Source organism: Camelina sativa, chromosome 6 (genome assembly GCF_000633955.1).
Source record: "Camelina sativa cultivar DH55 chromosome 6, Cs, whole genome shotgun sequence".
NCBI lineage: Eukaryota > Viridiplantae > Streptophyta > Magnoliopsida > Brassicales > Brassicaceae > Camelina > Camelina sativa.
This window is the reverse complement of record NC_025690.1, coordinates 6,773,838-6,793,980: the sequence shown is the minus strand read 5'-3', so window position 1 is coordinate 6,793,980 and position 20,143 is coordinate 6,773,838. Positions and strand designations below refer to the sequence as shown.

The 20,143-nt window shown below is 37.7% G+C and overlaps 7 protein-coding genes across 7 annotated transcripts; 4 read left to right on the top strand and 3 right to left on the bottom strand.

Annotated features, from left to right (window-relative positions):
• LOC104790575 (UDP-glucose 6-dehydrogenase 2) lies at positions 7 to 776 on the top strand. Its single transcript, XM_010516349.1, has one exon. The coding sequence runs from the start codon at positions 27 to 29 to the stop codon at positions 516 to 518; it is 492 nt and encodes a 163-aa protein (XP_010514651.1). The 5' UTR covers positions 7 to 26; the 3' UTR covers positions 519 to 776.
• On the top strand, positions 1,702 to 3,105 carry LOC104790570 (histidine-containing phosphotransfer protein 2). Its single transcript, XM_010516345.2, has 6 exons — positions 1,702 to 1,858; positions 2,147 to 2,277; positions 2,370 to 2,444; positions 2,530 to 2,601; positions 2,687 to 2,759; positions 2,861 to 3,105. Exons 1-6 carry the CDS (start codon positions 1,793 to 1,795, stop codon positions 2,915 to 2,917), a joined length of 474 nt encoding a protein of 157 aa, XP_010514647.1. The 5' UTR covers positions 1,702 to 1,792; the 3' UTR covers positions 2,918 to 3,105.
• LOC104790571 (zinc finger protein 571-like) lies at positions 3,202 to 5,549 on the top strand. Its single transcript, XM_010516346.1, is given in 3 exon segments — positions 3,202 to 3,406; positions 3,533 to 4,968; positions 4,970 to 5,549. Coding segments are annotated over 2 exon segments (1,896 nt in total). The 5' UTR covers positions 3,202 to 3,406; positions 3,533 to 3,633; the 3' UTR covers positions 5,531 to 5,549.
• Positions 6,106 to 7,577, top strand: LOC104790572 (zinc finger RNA-binding protein-like). The gene is made up of 2 exons (XM_010516347.1): positions 6,106 to 6,462; positions 7,054 to 7,577. The coding sequence occupies exons 1-2, from the start codon at positions 6,127 to 6,129 to the stop codon at positions 7,567 to 7,569; spliced, it is 852 nt and encodes a 283-aa protein (XP_010514649.1). The 5' UTR covers positions 6,106 to 6,126; the 3' UTR covers positions 7,570 to 7,577.
• Positions 7,502 to 12,702, bottom strand: LOC104790573 (alpha-glucan phosphorylase 1). Its single transcript, XM_010516348.2, has 15 exons — positions 12,316 to 12,702; positions 11,952 to 12,181; positions 11,756 to 11,857; positions 11,416 to 11,592; positions 11,050 to 11,325; positions 10,451 to 10,722; positions 10,212 to 10,329; positions 9,755 to 10,132; positions 9,508 to 9,660; positions 9,292 to 9,420; positions 8,866 to 9,102; positions 8,635 to 8,711; positions 8,214 to 8,400; positions 7,924 to 8,124; positions 7,502 to 7,821 (listed from the first exon to the last, which is right to left on the bottom strand). The coding sequence occupies exons 1-15, from the start codon at positions 12,554 to 12,556 to the stop codon at positions 7,705 to 7,707; spliced, it is 2,895 nt and encodes a 964-aa protein (XP_010514650.1). The 5' UTR covers positions 12,557 to 12,702; the 3' UTR covers positions 7,502 to 7,704.
• Positions 12,913 to 15,216, bottom strand: LOC104790569 (BAG family molecular chaperone regulator 8, chloroplastic-like). The gene is made up of 2 exons (XM_010516344.2): positions 14,520 to 15,216; positions 12,913 to 14,444 (listed from the first exon to the last, which is right to left on the bottom strand). The coding sequence occupies exons 1-2, from the start codon at positions 15,114 to 15,116 to the stop codon at positions 13,287 to 13,289; spliced, it is 1,755 nt and encodes a 584-aa protein (XP_010514646.1). The 5' UTR covers positions 15,117 to 15,216; the 3' UTR covers positions 12,913 to 13,286.
• Positions 17,355 to 18,303, bottom strand: LOC104698765. Its single transcript, XM_010414161.2, has one exon. It carries the CDS (start codon positions 18,063 to 18,065, stop codon positions 17,379 to 17,381), a length of 687 nt encoding a protein of 228 aa, XP_010412463.1. The 5' UTR covers positions 18,066 to 18,303; the 3' UTR covers positions 17,355 to 17,378.

Sequence of the window (20,143 nt, the reverse complement as noted above, 5' to 3'; positions counted from 1 at the left end):
GGTTCGTGAACCGTGTTGTTTCCTCCATGTTCAACTCTGTATCGAACAAGAAGATTGCGGTTCTTGGTTTTGCGTTCAAGAAAGATACTGGTGACACGAGGGAGACTCCAGCCATCGATGTGTGCAAGGGTCTTTTAGAAGACAAAGCAAGGTTAAGCATCTACGACCCGCAGGTGACTGAGGAGCAGATCCAGAGGGATTTATCCATGAACAAGTTTGACTGGGACCATCCTCTTCATTTGCAGCCAATGAGCCCAACCACAGTGAAACAAGTGAGCGTTACTTGGGACGCATACGAGGCAACCAAAGACGCACACGGTATCTGCATCATGACCGAGTGGGATGAGTTCAAGAACTTGGATTTCCAAAAGATCTTTGACAACATGCAGAAACCGGCTTTCGTATTTGATGGAAGGAACATTATGAATCTACAAAAGCTAAGGGATATTGGTTTCATTGTTTACTCCATCGGTAAGCCCTTAGACGCATGGCTCAAGGACATGCCTGCCGTTGCCTAAGTAAGAGGAAAGGGAAAGTCCATTGCTGATTCTTTTTACCTTATATTTCATCATTTGTGCTTTTTGTTTGTGATAATTGTTGAGTCTTTAAGACTTGTTACATTTTCTTACTATCTGTTTGTTATGTAAGCTCTCTTATTACCATTCTTCTGGTGTGTTTCTTTTCCTTTGGTATAATTTTTGATATTCGACGATGTCGTTTCAATTTTGTTGTTTACTTAGAAAACTAAAATAAATATTTGTTCTTATTGGAGTAAATGGGTTTGTAGTTAACCGTTGGAAGTGTTGACACTTCAATGAGTTTTGTCTGGAAAAAGTTTTAAGACTCAGAAGAATCTTTGCACATTGTTCATGGAGAATCAACATGATCTCTCATTACTCTCGGTTTAGGAACCAAACGCATCTAAAACAAGTTTCCAGGTTGGAGATTCTCAACGTCACACCTAACGATTCTACGTTTTAAAGCTTCGAAGATTTGGATGCTTTCATGTTTTGGATTTCGTTTTCGTCCTCCAAAACAATGGTCCTCAACCTCAACATTGTCTTTCTGGCAACCATTTTTGTCACAAATGAATGCAAGTCATGGTCCAAAATTAAGGCTTCCAATTACAAATGTAGTGGTAAGAGACCTTTTTGAGATCACGTTTTAATCCCAAAATACTTTGGACTCTTATCATTTCAAGTTTTCTATACAAATCAATTAACCATGGGATACATAAAGTGTTTAAATCCAAGTTTGAATAAATAGACTTTTTTTATATTATTTGGTAGGAAGTTTGAATAAATAGACTTTAGCACACTATGTCATCAATTTGTGCATATTATTTTCTTCAAAAGCTAGTTATTATTTGATTTATTTCTTTCTTTGAGAGATTTTTTTCTTTTAATTTAATTTAAAGTTGTTTGCTAGTGTATAAATCTTACTTTCATTCACGTGTGATTAAAAATACCGATATAAAAGGTTGCAATATTCATGTATGATTTTTTTTTCCAAAAACCTTTATTTATTTTTTTATAGATAGAGATGTCCAAATATTAATGTGTTTTCTCTTTTAATTAATTTTCCTATATTTAAAGTAAACATAAAAAAAAANAAAAAAAAAAAAAAAAAAAAAAAAAAAAAAAAAAAAAAAAAAAAGTCTTTGATGGCAGAAGCGTTATATAATTCGTGAGAAAGACAAGACACAATTGTGTTTATTTCTTCTTGGGATTGGCTATTTCCAGAAATCCAAGTCAAAAATCTCCTCTCCTAGTCTCCGCTTCACTCTTCTCTCATGGACGCTCTCATTTCTCAGTTGCAGAGGCAATTCCGTGATTACACCATTTCTCTCTACCAACAGGTTTCAATCTTCTACAAATCTCCGAACCCAATTCATTCCAACGCATGTCTTTTGGTTATAGCTAAGCTAATATAGATCATAGACACTAGATTTACTCCTATATTGCATAGATTCATGATAAAACTGAAGAAAGATTGAATCTTTAAGGTTGTTTCTGTAGATTTTGTGTTTCTTACAGGTTATCATCTTTTTTTCTAGGGATTTGAGCTGTGTAAAGGTTAAAACTTTTTGATTCATGGGTGATGGGTTTTGGTTTTAGATCATTGCTTGTTTGTTTTTTTTGTGAAGGATTTTTTGGATGATCAGTTTACTGAGTTGAAAAAGCTTCAAGATGATGGAAGCCCTGATTTTGTGGCTGAGGTGCTCTCTCTTTTCTTTGAAGATTGTGTGAAACTTATCAGTAACATGGCTAGAGCTTTGTAAGTCTCTCATTTCTCACTCTCAAAGTCAATTCAGTCTTCTTCCATTAGAAGTTGCGCTAGATTCATCATTGCTTGTGTGTATCTTTCAGGGACCAGACTACGGGAGCTGTAGATTTTAGTACGGTAGGCGCGAGTGTGCATCAATTGAAGGGTAGTAGCTCAAGGTATGTTCTTGATTTTTATCTAATAAGATCTTTAGTAGCAGAAGTTGTGTGTGTGCTTTGATAGATTGAAGCTGTTTCTATGCAGTGTTGGTGCCAAGAGGGTCAAAGCATTGTGTGTTAGCTTCAAAGACTTTTGTGAAGCTCAGAACTTCGAAGGGTGAGCTTCTTCAAGATATTGGTATCGTTTTTTCTTTCGGGACCTATTGGTTGAGATTTGTGGAGTAATAAATATCTTGTTACAGGTGTGTGAGATGTTTGCAGCAAGTGGATATCGAGTACAAGACGTTAAAGACAAAGCTTCAAGATTTGTTCAATGTGAGTGTGAATAGAGAATCAATCCATTTCTGTTTTTGGGCTGCTTTTATGAATCAACTTGATGATGACCAGTTAAACCATTGTTGTTGTTGTTGTTGCAGCTTGAGAAACAAATCATTCAAGCTGGTGGTATTGTTCCTCAAGTGGATATTAACTAAAGAGACTACTAAAGTCCCCTAAACCCTAAAAAAAAAAAAGATGATGACTTCAAATTTGGATTCTTCAATTTCTCTTTTAAATTACTTTGGACTTTGGTGTTTGCTCTCAGAGAACTCAAATGTGTGCAAAAAAAAAGAGACAAGTGATTTTGTTGTTGATAAAATTCAGTAGTGTGTATTGTTCTTTTGATCTCATCCGAGAATATAGATCACAAACCGGTTTCTGACCGGTTTATGAAAAAATAGCGATTCCTTAGTTCATGGGTCTAGAGGAGGATACCAATGATACCCAAAATAATAGGGAGCACGAAGTTAATTGTAGACGCGAGTGTAGGAGATAACAATCCCTTCCCAAATAGTCTTCTTTAGCTTCCGCAACAAGTTATTTTTTTATCAGTCTCTCTCTCTCTATGAGTAAAAAAAGCTGAGCAAGAAGAGCTCGGGCGATTCAAGTCGTGATACCCAAAATCAAGTTAGGGTTTTTCTCAGGTAAGCTGATAAAAAAAGCTCACAGCTTTTTGCAATTTGCGATCTTTCATCTTTCTCTCTATTCTTTTTATGATTCGTCCCTTAATTATTATCTCAATAAAGATTACGACTTTTTTACAATTTCAGACTTTCTCGTAACGTCTCCTGGGTTTTGATCTTGTGGGTCTAAGCGTATCCGATGATGAACTTGATTTGCTAAGGATTTGGGTTGTCTTTGTTTGGTTTCAATGTCACTTAAGGAACATGAGATGGAAGAAGCTGCAATGAGCTTGGTTATGTTATCTGAACGAGTTTGTGACTTTGATTTGCCTCCTGGTGATGATGATTCCATGGATTTAGATAAGCTCATACCTATTCAAAAGAAGAGCTTAGGTTGTGTTGAGTCCATACAAGACTTCAGGGAAATGGTTTCTCACTCGGGTTTCGAAAAGTCTACTACTTGCAGTGATGATGTTGTTGTTCTGAGAAGTGACTTGCAGAGTAACTCAAGTCATAAATGTAATGTATGTGGCAATAGTTTTGGGTGTTATCAAGCTCTGGGTGGCCACAAAAGACTTCACAGATCGATTAAAGAGAAACTAGAGAGTAAAAAGGAGAACACTAAAGATGATAGTTCACTGTTTTTTGGCTCATCAGAAGATAAGAAGATTGTTTCAATACCATCAAGCTTTGAAGTGTTTCAGAAGGAGAAGATCTTAGATTGTGTTGTGTCAAGACAAGACTTCAGAGAACTGCTTCCTTCGGTTTGTAAGTTTCAGAAAAGACCTGAGAGTAGCTCCAGCTATAAATGCAAAGTATGTGACAAGAGTTTTGAGTGTTTGCAAGGTCTAGATGGCCACAAAGGACATAACAGCCTATTAGAGCGTGAAAAGAAGTACATAGGTGATAATAAGTCACTGTCTTACTCAGCAGAAGCTAAAAAGACTGTTTCAAAACCATCAAGCTTTGAAGTCTCTCAAGAGAAGGTCTTACATTGTGTTGAGTTGAAACAAGACTTTAGTGAACTGCTTTCTTACTCTAGTAAAACCAGTTTCAGTGCATTACCTTCTACGCTGAGAAGTGAATTACAGAAAGATACTCAGAGCAAATCAAGCTATGATTGCAACATATGTGGGGAAAGTTTTGTGCGTTCTATATCTCTAAGTAACCACCAAAGAGTTCACAGACCGAATAGAGAGAAATTATCGCGTAAAAGGAAGTATACTAAAGATCATAATCCACTGTCTGACTCATTACAAGTCTCTCAGGGGAAGATCTTACATTGTGTTGAGTCGAAACAAGACTTTAGTGAATTGCTTTCTCATCCGGGTTTCGACAAGTCTATTAGTTGCAGTATCATTCCATTATCTTCTTCCCTGAGAAGTAAATCGCAGTCCAGCATTTCGACTCGATTATTTTTTGTTGCAGTGAGCTTGGTTATGTTGTCTCAGCGAGTTTATGACTTTGCTTCTATCAGAAACTTGCCTCTGGGTGGTGATGATGTTATGGATTTGGAGATTAAACCATTGAGAAGTAAATTGCAGAAAAAGACTCACTCCGGCTATAAATGTTGTAAATGTGACAAAGAGTTTTGGGTGTTATCAAGTTCTAGGTGGTCACCAAAGACTTCACAGATCGATTGAAGGGCAATTAGCACATAAAAGGGAGTATACTAAAGATGATAATTCGTTGTCTGACTCATCAGAAGCTAAGAAGATTGTTACACAACCATCAAGCTTTGAAGTCTTTCAGGAGGAGAAGAACTTACAATGTGTTGAGCCGAGACTAGAGTTCCACGAACTGCTTGCTCACTCGGGCTTCGATAAGTCTGGTACTTGCAGTATGACCAGGTTCAGTGCATTACCTTCTACCCCAGAAGCTAGGAAGATTGTTTCACATCCATCAAGCTTTGGAGTCTCTCAGGAGAAGATCTTCTTACATTGTGCTGAGTCGAAACTAGATGACTTTCGTGAACTGCTTGTTGCTCACTCGGGTTTCGACAAGTCTAGTAGTTGCAGTAAAACCAAGTTTAGTGCATTACATTCTCCTCTGGGAAGTAAATCTCACTCCAGCTATAGATTCAAAATATGTGGCAAGAGTTTTGTATGCTCTCAAGCTCTAGGTGGTCATCAAACACTTCATTGATCGATGAAAGGGCTGTTAGTGAGTGAAAAGGAGTACACTGAAGATGATAATTCAATTTGTGGCAAGACTGAGTAGGAAGCTAGGAAGTTTGGTTCACAGCCCTCAAAACCAAAGCTTTTGAGGTTTCACATTGTACCAAATTACTACAGAGAAAGGATAAAAATATGTGTTCATCTATACATTGATTGAATGATTTGATTTGCAGATGTATATAGTTGTGACATTTTTCCCTGTATTTTTTATCCACTTTATTATAGTGTTCAAGACATGAAACAGAAGAAAAAACCAGGTTTTTGTTAGTCTGAAACTATCCTCGAGCTCAGTCTCAATTCTTGGAGATACAAATACTTCAAATACTTCTTCTTTGTATGAGTTGTGTTCCACCTTCATGTCTGAGATACAGAATCATTCCAACTTAATTTATCCAAGTGAAATTGATTCTTTACTGGTTCAATTAAACCAAAAGGACAGATTTTTCGATCTAACTGGTTTGTCTGATCTTTTTTGAACCACTTGGAAATGAAGAAAAGGAAAACTTTAATCTGTATTGATGGTAAAAGGAGCAAAAAAGATCAAAACTTTCATTCAATGTTTTGATGGATTACAACAGCCAGTGGCAACAACCGCCGGCACCGGCGATGCAACCACCGGAAATGAATATGTCGACGCCGGCTGATGGGTACTACGCTTCCTATTATGGTTACTACGCAAATCCAGAACCTAACCAGCAAACCCATGACGAATCCTTAGCTTTTGCAATTCCACCACCGCCTGGAGTTGTTGATCCTACGGCGGCTACGATTGCCACTACCACGTCGGATGTGACTGTAGATACGACGGCGTATTACATATTGGATTCGGATACTCAGAACTGGGCTTGGAGAGAGGCTATTCATATGTATGGCACTGATCCTCTTGCGATTACAGGACCTGTAAGTTGTTTTGATGAGGGGAAAGTTATGACATTTTTTCTCCTTTAACTTTGGAAATCAATGGGGTCAAGCTGATGATTTATTTAGTGATTCGTTAGGATATGTGGATGATAAAGTTAGGTCCTTTGCAACAAGTTCTTGATGCATTAGGTGATTTCAGTTTCAACCATGTTGCTCTGTTTTCGCTAGACATCAAACGGTTTGATTATCTAGTGATTGTTGTTTGTGCAAATCTCAATGTGAAGATGATGTCTTTTATGTATGTCTTACTGATTCCTTGTGATCATGTGTATCAAGTCTAAGATGATGTATGTGTGCAGGGTGTGTTACTTGTATCATTAGTGAACTTCAGTTTGACAATGTTGCTTTGTGATTGCTCTCTTGAGATTGATCTATTTGCTCCTCTTGTTATGCTGCAAACTTGTTCTAGAAAGGGAACCATCATGTAACTTAGGGTCACAGCACAACAAAAATTCTAGGATCTGAAGAAATAAAATTTTGTTTGTTTATGCACTATATTTACTACCTTACCGGTGTGCTGAATTTGATATTTGATATTTTCTTGTACTTTTGTAATTGAGGAGGAATCAGGATCCCACAGGGCAGCCTCATAGCTTATACCCGCCGGATATCTCTTGGACTGGCTACGTAGTTCAAGCTCAACTTCCGGAAGTGAAGAAACCATCAAAGAAGGGAAAAGTTGTTCAATCTGCTTACTGTGAAGTTTGTAAAGTTTACTGTAACGGTCCGAGTGTGTTCGAGCAACATATATTGGGGAAGAAACACCTGAAGAACTTGGAGAAGTTAAAAACATGCTTAGCGTCATCTAACACGGCTTCTTCTTTGTCTGGACCAACCATTGCAGTCCCTTTGATAGGACCACAAGAGAATCCGTTTAAGAGCAAGGCTAGGAAGAAAGGTGCGGAATCAACACGAGAAGATCTAGAGACAAAGAGACGGAGAGTCGTTGAATGTGGGGTTTCAAATGAGTCAGTTAGATTGTGTAGAATATGCAACGTGGTTTGTAATAGCGACAAGGTTTACAACAATCATTTAGCCGGTCAGAAGCATGCCGCTAAGGCAGCGAAGGCCCCTGTAAATACATAATAGACTCTTGAATCTTATTTCTTACATTCAATTGTATTGCATCATTACATGATTATTTCCTTATTACTTTTGATACACTTACAGACTTGGGAAGGTACAAAACAGTTTCTTAACGTAGACTGGTGTTCTCAAGCCTCATGGAAGTTCAACTTGCTTGATGTTCCATATGTCTTTAGCGTATTCGTGGATTGTCCGGTCACTGCTAAACTTGAATGAACCTGCTGTGTTCAAGATTGACATTCTCGTCCATCTCTGTAATCATAAATAGCAATATTTAAGGTTTAAATCTTTGAGGAAGTTTTGCACTGAGTCAACATAAAGCTTGATGATCAATGAAAATGTACCAATACTTACTTTCTGGTCTCGGTAAGCCTCATCAACCTTTTCTTGGCATTCAATGTAACTAGGAAAGTCTTTCCCAACGAGGAAGTAGTCCGCTCGTCCAAAGCCTTCATTTCCTTCCAAAGAGCCAATTAGTTCGTCGTAGGTGTTTGAGCCAAAGACACCGCTTCTAACGAACTTCTTGACTTCTTCAAAAGTAGGATCCGGAACAAACTGGAATGCGAAGAGCAAGCAGATCAAAATCAAGTTCTGTTTGATGCTAAATGAGAAGCGTGACAAGGTTAACTCTTCAAATCGTATACCTTTCCCTCTGCTCTCTCCTTCCTGAGTTTCACAATCTCATCAGCTTTGGCACCAAAGAGGAAGAAATTTTCTTCTCCAACTTCTTCTCTAATCTCGACATTTGCCCCATCCAAGGTTCCAATCAAAACACATCCGTTCATCGAAAATTTCATGTTGCTTGTCCCACTAGCTTCCATCCCAGCGGTACTGCAGAGAGAACTCGTAAGTATTCAGAAAATACCACAGTACCATTGAATATAACTTTTTCTAAATTTCACTAAACATTGTTACTTGTGCCAGGATTTGTTCCTACAGTTCTCATGACAAACAGAGATACTAGCCCAAGCTCCTGGTTTACCAGTTATCTCAATTTCAGTGTTTCAGCCTCATGGAGTTGTGACCAAAACCTATAAAAGGTGACTAAGCCAAAGCAGTTGTTACCTGATGTGCTGAGAAAGCTCACTTGCTGGAATAAGCAATTCAGCAACACTGACATTGTAATCAGGAACAAAGATAACCTACAAGATAGTTAACACTTCTGATTACTGGTTCTAATATAGGTACCATCTTCCACAAGACGCTTAAACCAGACTTCATAGAGGATTATCCTGGTTGTCTGCTCTACGCTTGAGACGCTTAAACCAGACTTCATAGGTAAGAAAAGTCACGTACCTTAAGCAGGTCACCTATTTCTGGATCATGGTTAATTGTAGATGCAACATCTGTGATGAATTTCACAATCCTTTTAGCTTGTACATATGTGGCAAATGCTTTTCCCCCAAATATGCAAACTCTTGGAACAAATGCCTTCTCCCTCTCACTGGCACTCAATTCCTTCATCTTTTTGTAGCGGTAAACAATTCCCAAGATATTAAGCAGTTGTCGCTTGTACTCGTGAATACGTTTAATCTGCAAATAGTTTGCAAGGCAAAAACCAAAGTTTTACTATTTAATGAGATGATAAGAAAGCTTCTTAGATTTGTGCTTTACACATATATTTGTTGGGTAAAGCCCGGATGTCGAATGGACTTTTCAAACAGAAAAGCAGCATCCAAAAAAAAAAAACTCATCAGTAAAAAAAGATCCTTTGGAACTAACCTGAATGTCAAACATTGCATCCGGGCTGACAGTATATCCGGTTCTTTCCTTGATTAGTGACACAACCTTCAACTTGTTTTTCTTCTTTGCTGCCCTCCACTCAGATTGGAGATCTTCATTATCTGCAAACTGGAGAAATACCAAACAATGATACCCAGTGTATTACTACAGAGACTACAGAATGTGAAACAACACCGAATCTGATAAAGCACATACCTTTCTTAGCTCTGCAAGCTTTTCGGTATGTAAGACCCAGTCTTCTGTGCCTATCCATTTAGTTATGATATCACTTAGATAAGGGTTGCAAAAACGAATCCATCGCCTTGGTGTTACTCCATTGGTTTTATTCTGAAATTTTTCTGGCCACAACTGCCAAAATGATAGAATATTCAAAGATGAGAGCTACGTTCTTCCAGGTAGTATATTTTATAGCATTTCAACGGTTCATAATTAGAATTTTTACCTGAACGAAATCATTAAAAACATCCTGCTTCACTATTTCACTGTGTATCTCTGCAACTCCGTTTACAGCATGACCACCCACGACAGCAAGGTTGGCCATACGGACCATCCCTGGTGGTTTTACTGTCGGTTCTGGGATAACTTCCTCCTCCTCCACAGCAGTTTTATCCTCTTCTTGTTCCTTATTCACACCAGTTTGAGCATCTTCGAGCTCGTCTATGGTGTCTTTTGCAATAACTGGTAAGATCTCCGGCTTCACAATCACATCTGCAAAGGCAGAAGGCAACTCGACGTTTTCTAAGATTCTCATTGCCTTCAGTTTTTCTTTGAGTAAGTCATGGTCTGCAGTGCCATACTCATAGACAATTGTGCGAACTAGCTGCAATACATGAAACTGAAATTTAGATCAAGTACGAAAGAAAAGATAGAAGAGACATTTGATGTTGTTCAGGGATGACCTCCTCATCAATCTTTTCTATAATCTCTACATGACGTGGAAGCAATTTCTCCATTAGTTCCAAGCTCCACTTCTCCAGTGCTTCAGGCAAGACTGTATGGTTGGTGTATGCCACAGTCCTTGAAACATTATTAACCTTTCAGAAACTCGTTGCAGGTTTTAAACTTGTATGTTTATCTTTTATTTTGGAACGAGAAAAGCAAATAAGCACAAGAGACTAAAAGACATTTTAAAAAGTACCTTTGTGTGATTTTCCAAGCGTCTTCCCAGCTTAGTCCTTTCAAATCCATTAGAATCCTCATTAGCTCAGGAATGCATAGGGTAGGGTGAGTGTCATTCATCTGCACTGCAACCTTCTCTGGGAATTCTTCCCAGTTGACATTTCCTCCAGATCTTGTCTCAAAACGTGTTACGATATCTTGGAGCGAGGCTGAGCACAGCGTGTATTGTTGCTTCAGACGAAGAGTTTTTCCTTCACGTGACTCATCTCCAGGGTAAAGCACGTAACAAATCTAATTTCATTAGGAAACACAGGAAAAAAAAAAATTATTTTTCAGCAAGTACACATCAAAAAGCTCGTTGTTATATAAAGAAGTGCAAGTGATGCGAGTCTGAATCTCCATGTGATAACATATTGTTGCTAGCTCTCCCTAAATTTGTCAGATATATGCACTAACCGAGTAACCAGAAAGGCCTTTGTAAACAGATCATGGTCAAATTTATTAGAAGTGAAAAGTGCTAGGTGTGAAAACACAAATGTGAAAGCAACTTTAAATGAAACTTAATGCATCTACCGACAGTTTTCTACGCAATGATGTTAGTGCTGCTCAAATACAGACCTTTTCAGCGTTAAATAGAGCTTCTGCTGCTTCAGTATGCTTCCCAGAGTTGTATGAAGATAAATCAAAATCTTCTGAAGGAGCTTTCGTTGACCAAAGTCGCAGATTGATTGTCGTCTTAGTTTTATAACCAGGTATAGGAACATCATAGGCAACAGCAACTATGTCTTCTCCACCAATCCACCGTTTCTTACCATCTGATCCAAAAACCACTTTTCCATAAAACTTAATAGGATATGAGACATCGTTTCTGACTATTTCCCAAGGATTGCTCAGCTGAAAGAAAAAGGTAAGTCAATAAATATGTCCACTTCTCAGCATTGTTTCCAGGGAGTACAAATTAGGAAAAGAGTTAGAGAAGGAGACCTCAAGCCAATCTTCTGCAGCTTCCTCCTGTCCATCTTTTGTGATTCTCTGCTTGAACAAGCCATACTTGTATCTAAGCCCATAACCCCAAGCCGGATAATTCAAAGTTGCCATGGAATCCAAAAAGCACGACGCAAGTCTCCCAAGTCCACCATTCCCAAGTGCAGGGTCTGGCTCCTATCATTTGGAAGTCAAAGATTAAGCATCTCAGCACAAATAAAGAAGATAAAGGCTCTGTGAAACCAAGCAACAAACCCACAAAAACAACCAGCTCTTAGACTTTTGTAGTAGATCATCCATCCTTGAGAAGATCAATCTACAATAATAATCAAAAACTCACCTGACTAGCTACACTTTCCAAATCAAAACCAAGCCTCTTCAAGGCGTCACCGTAAGCGCTATTAAGCCCAAGGTTACCCACTGCATTCGACAAGGCTCTACCCTACAATGTGAAAAATAGTAAGGTAATATAACCAAACACAAGACCACTAAGAGTTACAAACACACAAGAAAGAATAAAAGTCAAAAGCAAAAACCTGCAAAAACTCCATTGACAGATAATAAGCCTGTTTCACATTCACCCTATTGTAATACTCATAAGTAGCATTCCAATTCATGATCAGAGCGTCTCTAACACTCTGCGCAGTCGCAAAGAACGCCTTAGGTAACTCAAACTTCTCCGGAGAAAACAAAGGCGTGAACTCCGCGTGGTACTTGATACTCGAAGCTACGGAAGCAGCATCTGGAGCAAACGGATTCATCACTTCTGAAAAAAAAAATTCAATCACATTGAATACGAATCAGTAAACTTTCACAAACCCCAACATTTTCACTACAAAATCCAAATTCCATACCCTAAATTCTTGAACTAGAACCAAGTAATTCGGATGAGAAAAAAACCTTGTTCGGAATCGATAACTGCATCAACCACCTTCTCCTTAGGCTCGCTAGAGATAGATTTAACCACTAAGGGAAACCTTTTCTTTAACGACGGTCGCCAGTTTCTGCTTCTCGCCGGAAACATCCTCGTCTTCCATCTTCCGTTGTCAGCAAAACGACGAGCAACGAGGCTTGATAATGAATTGCATTGCACTAAAATCTCAGCTCCGGTCGATACACCGGAGATTCGCATCGTATCCATCAAATCACAGTGGTGGAGTAGAGAGCTCTGAGCTTCTTTTTTTTTTCAGTTTCACGAGGCAAAATCTTATCAGTGAGAGTGATCAAGTTATAAACAAGTGATCTGTGTGATTGACTACGCCACGTGACATTGATATCCACGTGTCGTGTTTTTATTGGATGATGAGACTGTACTATCCGTGAGAAATCACCTTTCTCAGTGGGTTTTAGTAGTGAGGAAGGAGATATTTCTGGGAGAAAGCGACAAGAGAAGTAATGTGCACCGTACACGTGTCAGATTTCTTCATCGTCAATTTAGTGCGACTCCTTTTGTTCACGTGAATATACTTGTACTGAATGATACAGTACACTCGAGAATAATGCAACAAACAAAAACTTCTTATTGAGTTACAAACACAGAAAAAGAAAAAAAAAAATTACACTCCAATTGATCTACCTAATCAAGCTGGCTGGTTTCTACAGGCAACTGAGGAGACCATCACTCAAAGAATAACATTTGTCTATGACAATAGGGTCGACTCGAAAATGGCAAAGAGAGTACAGAAAGACGGAAGTGGAATGAGCAAACCAAGGAAACAATCACAATGCAGTTTATGTTACAATTTCTACAACTAAAAAGGTTATCTCATTGAGTTTCTAGAACATACCAAAATGCAGGTTTTTGGAATTAAACTACTCATAACCATAACCAATGATGTCGTCGCTTTGGAGGACTTTTCATGCCACACTAGTCAAGGCTCCATTTTTAGTGGCAATGGAGGAGAGAACATTAAGCTTCCTTTTTGAACCTGGATTTCCCTCTCGTGTTTGTTATTTCCTTGGTGGTTCACGTTTCTTGTAACTCCTTCACTGCCCTCTGAAGAAGAGACTTCATTTTCAGAATCAGTTTCTTCTTCTTCTTCTTCTTCATCATCTTCAAAGCTCTCGTTTTCTTTTCGAACGTATTTGATTTCCTCAACCTCATTCACATTCCCTTTCCCTTCTCCATTTCCATCGTTTGATCCGCTGATCGAGTCACCTTCCTCCCTTACGCTTGACTCTGGCGTATCTCCATACACCTTATACACGTTCCCATTCTCATCAAAGCTCACAGTTTTCACCACTGGGATTGTTTTTCCTCCACTTCCTTTCACCAAAACCCTGTTCCCAGTTTTCGAACTATGCCTCTTTCCATCATCCCTCGACATCACGAGAGTTTCCTCTCCATCATCAACTGAATCATCATCCTCTGCACTTGAAGTTAGGTCATTTGTATCTCCATAAACCTTACATACATTCCCATTTCCATCAACGCTCATAGCTTTCACCACCCGGGTTGTTTTCGCTCCACTTCCTTTCACTGAAACCCCGTTCCTAGTTTTCAAACTATGCCTCCTTCCACTATCCCTAGACATCACGAGGGTTTCCTCGTCACCATCAACTGCATCATCCTCGGCACTCGAGGTTAGATCATGCGTACTTCCATATACCTGATACACATTCCTGTTCTTGTCCAATACAACAAATGTACTACCCGAAGGCTTCACTACATTGCCTTTTATTACAGCCCCGGTTCTAGAGTTAGAGCTACCAATCTTCCTCTTATCAATACAACTCACTGGAACTTCTTCACTATCATCAGTCATGTCTGCATTGCTATCTTCATCTTCACTAGAAGTAACAAAGACTTTCCCCATTCCGTTCCTCGATTTCTCTATTGTTCTGTCATCAGCTACACCAAAACCCTGAGGCTTTTTACCATTAAGTTTGCTGCGGCTACTCACGGTTATTGAAGACTTAGCAACAAAATCACTCCTTTTAACAGCACAATCATCAACATACTGCAAAAACCTCACCAAATCTCTGCTCAATGATCTCTTACTACTTCGTATCATTGGATCAATCCTACCCTAATAGAGAGACAATGATACTAAATCAAAGATCTGAAAAAAAAAACTTAATAAACAGAAGGATTCATTTAATACCTGATACGAGTCAAGTTGAAGAAGCAAGTCTGTAGCTTTCCGAGAAACTGCTTTGAAAGGGAAAATGGGTTTCCCTGAAACAGAAGACTTGAGAGACAAGAAGCTAGATTTGATCGTTGCAAGCTCCTTGAGTTGCCTGAAGGATATGGATCTGTGAACAAGGTAAGACCGGAAATGGGTTTGGATGACACGCGCCGCCGAATCTCTCAGCGTAGAGTGTCGATCTCGACGACGTTGGTCATAGCAAGATGAAAACTTGTTGAGCGACGATTCAAGATCATCGATTTTGCGGAGAAGACAAGACAGAACAACTTGGTCGTATTCTCGTGGAACATTCTTCTGCTGGCGCAAAACACGGTGCTGACCTCTAACGACATTGATGTTTTGACACGAGGCTTCGCATGAGCATTGTGTTTCTTGTTGCTGCTGATTTTGGAGGTAAGTAGCGACGAGATGAATAAGATTATCCTCCGGCGGCGGCGGCGGCGGAGAAGGGTGGTTGATTTGAGTGCAGCAGTGTGATGATGTGGCGAATAGAGGGATGTTATTGTGGTGGTTCTGGTGGCGTACGCAGCCGTGGTGGTGGTGAGATGCCATAGAATCGGCGGCGGAGTCTACTACTAGATCAAGGAGTATTAAATGGCTTTTGACCAAATCGGTCCCGTGAATGAGAGAAACCTTTTTAGAAGATGAAGACTGAGAAACGTCACGTAGTGCTTGTGAGTTATTATGATCCGGCACGCATTTCATCTTGTGGACGACTGGTCGAACCAAACCGGATGGGATTTGTACGAGGTTCTTAATTTGTTCCACTTGAGTTTTGCAGATTATGCATCTTAAACACTTTGTGACAGAAATGTTGGTGACATGAATGAATATTCTGGTTGATGTTTGCGAGTAACATTAAAAAGAATAGAAGTGTGAATAAGATAAGAGTCATAAATATTTTCTAAACATCAAAATAAGGTTGAAATATTAGGTTCCACGCGCGAGTACTATTATGGTATGAAATTCTTTTGGTTACGTGGACTGGACATTGCGTATAGTTTGCGAGAGAAATGTTGGAGACATGAATATTTTTATAATCTACTAGTAAAAGTTTGCTTACAGTTCATTAGTAAAATTCTAAACTAACTTCTTAAATATAATAATAGTCTATTTAAAAATTAAGTTTGTAAACAAAGTTCTTGAATATTTTCTAGTTTTTAATTTATTTTTATTTTTGCAATTCTGAATTTTTGGTGTAAATTTTAGATTTTGCAAAATTTGGAATGATAAAATTTGTTTAGTTTTTGATACCGAGATGAACCAAGCAATAGTGACACCACTATAACTACCAAAGTCAATATTGTGATTCAGATAGTATGATAATTTTAGATCTATTATCACAACTGTAGTTTATATAGCAAATTATATTATTCCTTTTCTAGTTCCTAAGATATGTGTTCTTCTATTAATCATAATGGAGACATGTTGGTCGTATGATTTCCCCATATATGTTGATTTGACAGCGTCACTTAAGATTTGAGTTTAATTCTCAAGTAACCTTGGCATTATAGACTTTTGTCTAATTCTCAAGCCATAAATAATTTTTGCCTAGTCTAAGGTAATTACCTAAATGTGCTTGCTATGGTCAAATAATTTCATGAACATCCGTTTTTATTACAAGTAGTTCTGAAAAACTAAAAATAATGATAATAAGTAAAGGAAGAAGGTAATTTTACAAACATATTATTTTAAATCCAAACCATGCTAATCTTTGGAAAATACTAAAAACAATTGAGAAACGTCTTACCAATTCATATATAGTTAATGGAGGAATGGAAACCAAACTATCATACTATAAATATTTGCAGTATGTTGATATATAAATATTTTGATTATGAATTAATTTAACATTTCATAAAAGAAAAAAGAATATGAAGTTAGAATAATTTTAAAAATCAAACATCATTGAATATTTTTTCATAATTTTATTATAATTCCAGTGCTTTGTATCATGTACATCCTAAAAACAACAACTAGATTATACAGGCACCAATTTTTTCCAAAGGACTATATCAAAATAAATCTATATTTATTTGACTATAAATTAAAAATTCACAAATAAAAGTTTAAATTAAATCACCCACATATCACAATTTAGTCGATTATAAATTTAAAAATCATCTAAATTATAATCTTCTTATTATCAATGATATCATGACAATTCAGTCCATTCGTCAATATAACCAGGAGGTTTACATCCACCTGTGAAGATGGGGTAACAAAAGGTAGCTCTTTTAGCGATCAGAGTTTCAAAGTGTCACATTTGATCTCGGGTTTAAATTTATATTTCTTTAGGTGAAAGATTTTTTAAGTCGATATTCGAAACCCGACCATATAATAATAAATCGACGAAACTCTAGTTTAATGCAGCTGAACTAAAGGGCTTACATGGTTACGAATTATGCATGACAAAGAGTCCTAAATGTAGATATATAATGACCATTGTAAATTATAGATTAGAGATGTAAGTTGATCTTCCAATATTTTGCAACTCTTACGGTATTTTAAACATTTTATATTAACAATCGGCTAAAGTTTGTAACTTTAATTTAACTTTTGAGTTATTATAGAACTTATTTTTGGTGTAAAACGGCTTTTTATACCAGAAACAGAAAGGACAGCTAGAGAATCAGAACACAGAAAACAACAGATGTAGGAAACTATGTGAAAGCAAGCGTGGCTTTGGTCATCGAGCCATATGTCCACAAAACATACAGATTTCAAGAACACTCCAAACAAAACAAAACAAAATTAAAATGTAAAAAGACAAAAAAATCAAATAAAATCCTAAAAAGAATTACGATAAAAACCCTACCACGACGGTGAAGTATACGGCGAACCAGACGACGAAGACGACTCACCATTGTTCTTGTTCTTACTGTTGGATTCTTCACCACTAGGAGAAGTTTCAACATCTTTTAGTGAAACAGAGCATGCCTTTTCAGGCAGATCCTTCATTGGAGACAATGTTGGTGTTGAATCTTCATCGGTTATATCGTCGTCGTCTTCATCATCTTCAAGCCGTGACGGTGAAGACTGAGGTGTTTCAAACGGTGTGGTTTGTTTACTTGTAGCTTCGTTTGAGTAAATTGGGTTTGATATGTAGATGAAGTTATCAACAGAAGAAGCCGTGGTTTCTTGAATCAGATCAAGAGAAGCTTGTAAAGATGGTTCATGGTGAAAATGGGTTTTGTTTGGAGTTTGAAGAACGCCTGTGTAGAGAGGATTGGATAAAGAATTGATGTTCGATGATGGTGACGGTGAAGGTTCGTTACTTGTGGTGGAGATGACTTGGTTGAGAGTTGTGGTGGTTGTTGCTGCGCCGGCGGTAGAGACCGTAGTAGTAATGGGGAGGCTGAGAGAGTTGTGGCGACGGCGGCGGAGTAAGAGAGAGCAGTAGAGTTCAGCTAGAAGTACTAATACTAAGCTTAAAACCATGACTAAGCTTACTACCATGACCATTGTAGCTGCCATAATCACCTTCGAGGAGCTGTTCATCTTTTAACTCTCTATGTGGTGATGTGTTAACCAGAACATAGAGGAGGAGGAGAAGAGTGGTTTAGTTGTAAGAAGCAGCTTTTGTTTTTTGGCGGGAAAAATGGTGCTATTTTCAGTGTGTGTAGTGGACCTTTTGCAGAGAGAGAAGGATTGGGTACGAGGAACACGAGGTGCTCTGTTTTACGAGCTTGTGAAAGTGATAAAAGCAAAAAAGAAAACAAATTTGCCCATTTGAAGAGGAGGGTATTACTGTAACTTAAGAAGATTCTCTAAGACTATGTTGCATTGACCAAGAAGCTCAAGAAGTTACTTGATTTGCTTGAGAAGAAAGTAATCATCTCTTTCTTGACAAGTATTTAAGATCCTTCCAAAGAAAAAAGACAAGACACATGTTGTTCTTTTGTTTCCTAATGATTCTAAATCCCAAAGTGATGCAGCAAAATATTTGAAATTATCCAAATATTTATTATAATTATTTGTTTAGGTACATCTCTAATTGTCTGTTTTAGTCTTCACTCTTGTAAATGGCTGTGATTCTAAATTATTCTAAATTTTTGGGGTTTATACTTTATCATAAATAGTTTTTTAGACCTCCTATTTTATTCAGTTATTAATTATTAATCAAAAGATTTAAAGAGGTGCGTATAAATCACTATAAGGAGTATTTACAAACCCAAAAGCTTTTGCGAAAGACCTTAGAGGAACAAAGCACTCTCAAACCCTAGTTTTCTAGTATTGTTAGAAATCAATGGATCACTAGTTTTATCACAAAATGGGTGTGTTGTCAAACTAGAATTAGATAAACTTGATTGTTTGAGAATTAGTGAGACCTAGCTAGCTTTATTAGTGCAATGCCGCTTAGGGCACTTCCATTGCACATCTTTTGGAGTGTCTCTAGATTTAAAACAGAATTAAAAAAAAAAAAATTATTGTTTAAACAGGAAAGAACTTGTGTCTCAAATATCTCTGCCGAGACATTGTCATACCCTTAGATACACCTTACTTGTCACAATTTCATTGGTTTGTGTTTATAATTTTGTTTTCTGATTTTTTGATTGTTCCTTCCTCCTCTTTGCAAACACTCATAGAAGACACTCGTAGGAAGGATGACTAATGGAGAAGGAAAACTAATAAAAAGCCAATGAAGATGTTTACATTAAAATAATATTAATTAAATATGACTAATGGAGAAGGATGACACTCGGTTAGAGACACCTTACTTGTCACAATTTCATTGGTTTGTGTTTATAATTTTGTTTATTAATTTTTTGATTGTTTCCTTCATCCTCTTTGTAAACGTTCATACAAGACACTCGTACCAAGGATGACTAATGGAGAAGGAAAACTAATAAAAAGCCAATGAAAATGTTTACATTAAACTAATATTAATTAAAGTTTATGACACATATTACAGTATTACATGAAAATGCTCTTATATTTTAGATTCCAATGTTAGAAACTAGGCACGAGCATATGTCATCAACAAACTTTTGCTTCCTGTCCATAACCTCATTAACCAGACACAAACAATGTTAGAGTCAGCTCTAGAGAGGGTTCGTACTCAAGGGCTGGTTGAAACAGAGGATGTGGTGCTTTGGAAGGGAAAAATATATCAATTGAAGGAAAAATTCATTACGAAGGAGACGTGGCAAACCTTGCGAACAGAAGGTGAAATGAAGGAATAGTATAAAGGAATCTGGTTTCCCCAAGCCACTCCAAAATACTCCTTCATCCCATGGCTATCAACACGAAATCAACTTACAACTGGGGACAAAATGTTACAATGGGTTATGGAACACGAGAGCTAATGCAGAATTTGTTATATGCAGGGATCCAAATGAATCTAGAGACCACCTCGTTTTGCATGCCCATACGCCACAAAAGTGTGGGAAGGTCTAACCTCCAAGCTCCTCACAAGCAACTTCTCGACGAATTGGACAACTATTCTACATCTTCTTACTGATCAGTCAATGGGAAAGGATAAGCTCTACTTATTCTCTTTTGAAGGAAAGGGACGGTCATAGGCATGGGGAACCTCCGAGATATGCTACAATCCATTGGCGACCAAGAAAATGGAA